The sequence below is a fragment of the Papilio polytes genome, unplaced genomic scaffold, assembly GCF_000836215.1.
Source record: "Papilio polytes unplaced genomic scaffold, Ppol_1.0 DF822622.1, whole genome shotgun sequence".
Classification (NCBI taxonomy): domain Eukaryota; kingdom Metazoa; phylum Arthropoda; class Insecta; order Lepidoptera; family Papilionidae; genus Papilio; species Papilio polytes.
The window spans coordinates 2,008,873-2,011,953 of NW_013526582.1; the positions used below are offsets into that span (position 1 = coordinate 2,008,873).

General features: G+C 36.0%; 1 protein-coding gene across 1 annotated transcript in view; it reads right to left on the minus strand.

Moving 5' to 3' along the window:
- Nucleotides 1–951, minus strand: part of LOC106105862 (alpha-2C adrenergic receptor-like) — a 54,735-nt gene extending 53,784 nt beyond the window's left edge. The window contains exon 1 of the mRNA XM_013286319.1: nt 415–951. Within this exon, the coding sequence (XP_013141773.1) occupies nt 415–951 (537 nt within the window). The remainder of the gene's footprint in view (nt 1–414) is intronic.
- Nucleotides 952–3,081: the final 2,130 nt, after the last annotated feature.

The following is a 3,081-nucleotide window of genomic DNA, read 5'->3' on the forward strand; positions in this document are numbered from 1 at the left end:
CTAACAGCTAGTTTTATATAATTGTGATCTATTACCCCTGAGGTCTACATGAGATCAGGGGTCTATAATAACAGGAAAATATTGGGTTGTCCAAAATTCTATCTAATTTCGAGCATTTAAGACTTTAGTTGCGATTCCTGTGTGTAATAAAAGTAGAAATTTAAATCAACCCTACTCCCTTAATTTGGATAAATTTTCTATAAGCTCTCCCCTTCAACACCAAACAGTAAGAGTCCATCGAAGATAGTGAAATTTCAAAAGGGAACTAAGAGGAAAAACATTTGATAACATCTGATTTAAATTGTAAAAATATGAAAAAGAAAGTTTTCTGAAATAAACATATACTCGTACAGTATTTAAAAGTATACATATTACTAAATTCTGATATAAGAGGAATCCTTAAGTTACACTCACCTGAGTTATACTCCAATAGCGGTCCAAAGATATGAGGCACAAGTTCATTATCGATGCTGTACACAAAAGCACATCCATCGCGGAATGTATCTCACACCACCAGAAACCAAAAATCCAGTAACCCATCAGCTCATTGGCTAAAGAGAACGGCATTATCACTAGCCCTAGGAAGAAGTCTGATACCGCTAACGATGCGATAAACCAGTTCTGTATGTTCTTTAATGCTTTCTCTGTCACTATTGCGATTATCACTAACATATTCCCCACTACCACCATTATCATTAACACTGTCACAACCACTGATGCTATTATTATATGAGCTGGTGAGTAACCACTTGGATACCACGTTTTTAATATAACTTGATTTATTATTGTATCGTTCGTCGAATTTGTTTCAGATGTGTTCATCTGCAGAGCGAAGAATTCTTCCTGGCTGATGTATGTTGGAACAAGAAATGATGTATTCAAGCCCAATGTACCATTCACATGTGTACTCATAGTCGTCTTCGCAGCGTATAATGTTGTATTTGGAACCATTTTTAACTAACTATCCAATTCTAACTACGTATTGTTTAGACAGTGAAAGTTTTGGCCCCGATTGTAACGAGTATTGCGTATAGGAACGGAATTAATTTCGAAGATCAAAGAAATACTATCACTTCCAAACTAAGACTCTAACGTATTGATTATAAATTACGGTACTACTATAAAATTTCTTTTAAAACGGATAAAACTCTTAAAATCTCTATTTACAGTTAAAAATCGTTTTAATATAATCTTACCTAATATTGCTTTTGAATTTAAAAATAAATCGACTACTAAACAAGAAATTATAATACGCGCAAATGAATAATACTTTACACTCGGTTTCCCACTGGCAACATACAAAGAAGCGAAACTACATTAACTAGTGAAGCGTATTAAAAAACCGAATCCCGTTCACTTTATACAATCGTAGGAGCAATATCGTGATGTCATCGTGTTACGCTCAGTCTGACGTCCTTTCTCCTGTCAGAGAATCTGTCAGTTTTGGCGAACATCTTTGACATTGTGACGTCACATATTCACACGCGGGCTCTCATCTCGATCGCTATCAGTTCGTTAAGCGTCAGTTATTGGTGCCATTAATGCTGCCAGATTTCCGCAATCGAATTGCGTGTGAGATTTTTTTAATACTGCTGAAATTGTTATTTATTTCTCCATATCGCCTTGTACCTGGAACAGAGAAAATTAAATTAACTTCAACGTTATCTTTAACTTAACTTCAAGTTAACTTTAACTTAACCTTATTTAGTACTAGTTTGCCCCCGCGACTCCGTCCGCGTGGAATTGAAAAAAAAACAAAATTGTTTCCTATGTGTTCTTCCAGGCTATCATCTACACCTGTTGCAAATTTCATCGAAATCCGTTCAGCCGTTTAGGCTACAAACTCTAACAAACATCCATCCAAACTTTCGCCTTTATAATAAATATTATTATGAGTATGAATTAACATTATGACAACCGACTAGTTTCAGACCTCTCAGGGGTCTTTTAACAAGATGAGTCTATTATAGGCCCTTGGTCATATCACACCTAAAGGCCCCTATCGAGTCTAAAAACACAGCGCAGACTGGACGTAAAGCTGGGAATTCACATGAAAGTAGCTGTCACATTTACATGCTAGTTACTAGCTAGCAAGCTACAAGCATGTGAAGATATATTACATTGTGAATACTACGTGAGTGTTAGTTGAAAGTAGAGGATAGAATTGACATTGGTAAACTGGCATGTCTCGTCTCATATCGGTGTCGTTGACTTTTTACTGGCATGTCAACTACTGTCCCGTTTTACTGGCATGTGTTCTTCTGTCTTAAGGTTAGTTGTAATTAGTTTGTAAATATGATTATTACGAGAATTACTTAATTACAGTTTTTATTATGTTCTTTAAAATATCTGTAATGTGATTTTTTTCTATAGATTTATTTGATATCTTCCCCGTTCACTTTCTGAATACGAATTTCGTTTTAATAGAGTGGAATGATTAATATTCAGTCGACGGTGCAAATAATGCATATTTCCTGGCAGAAATGCCGTACACTCGCGCACGATTTTAAATGCAGTCGTTCATCAATAACTTTGCGAATGTACTGTAAATCGTGCATTACTTTTATGAGTACTGTCGATACGAAAAGTGGATAACCGATATGTTTAAAAATTTAAAATTCTTTACCAATATTTTTAACGTTTTGATAGATTTTTCGTAAAGCCCAAAAAGTACTAAATCAATAGGTATAATGATGTTGACGAGCAAGCGGCCACCTGAATTCGCCAATATGGAGAAGCGACCGCAGCCTAAGACATTCGCAATAGCGGATGCGTTTCCCACCTTTATCGACGGAAGAGGAGAGGCACATGAAGAGGAAAATACCCTCTCCTCAAGGGGAAATCCTCTTCCTATGCATCTCCTCCTGCGTCAACTCCATGTTCCCTTCCCATCCCTAAATGTTATTTTTATATCATACCATTTACAATCGCACTCATACTAAAATAGTCTTATTGTATAGTCGTTACTGTTATTTGTCGTAAGTTTAGTACAACAGTATAACAGTAACCATCACCAACCTACGACTAATTGGATACCGTCCTTTCTTCTCATCTCTCATCCCACTGTACGTTAGACAATTG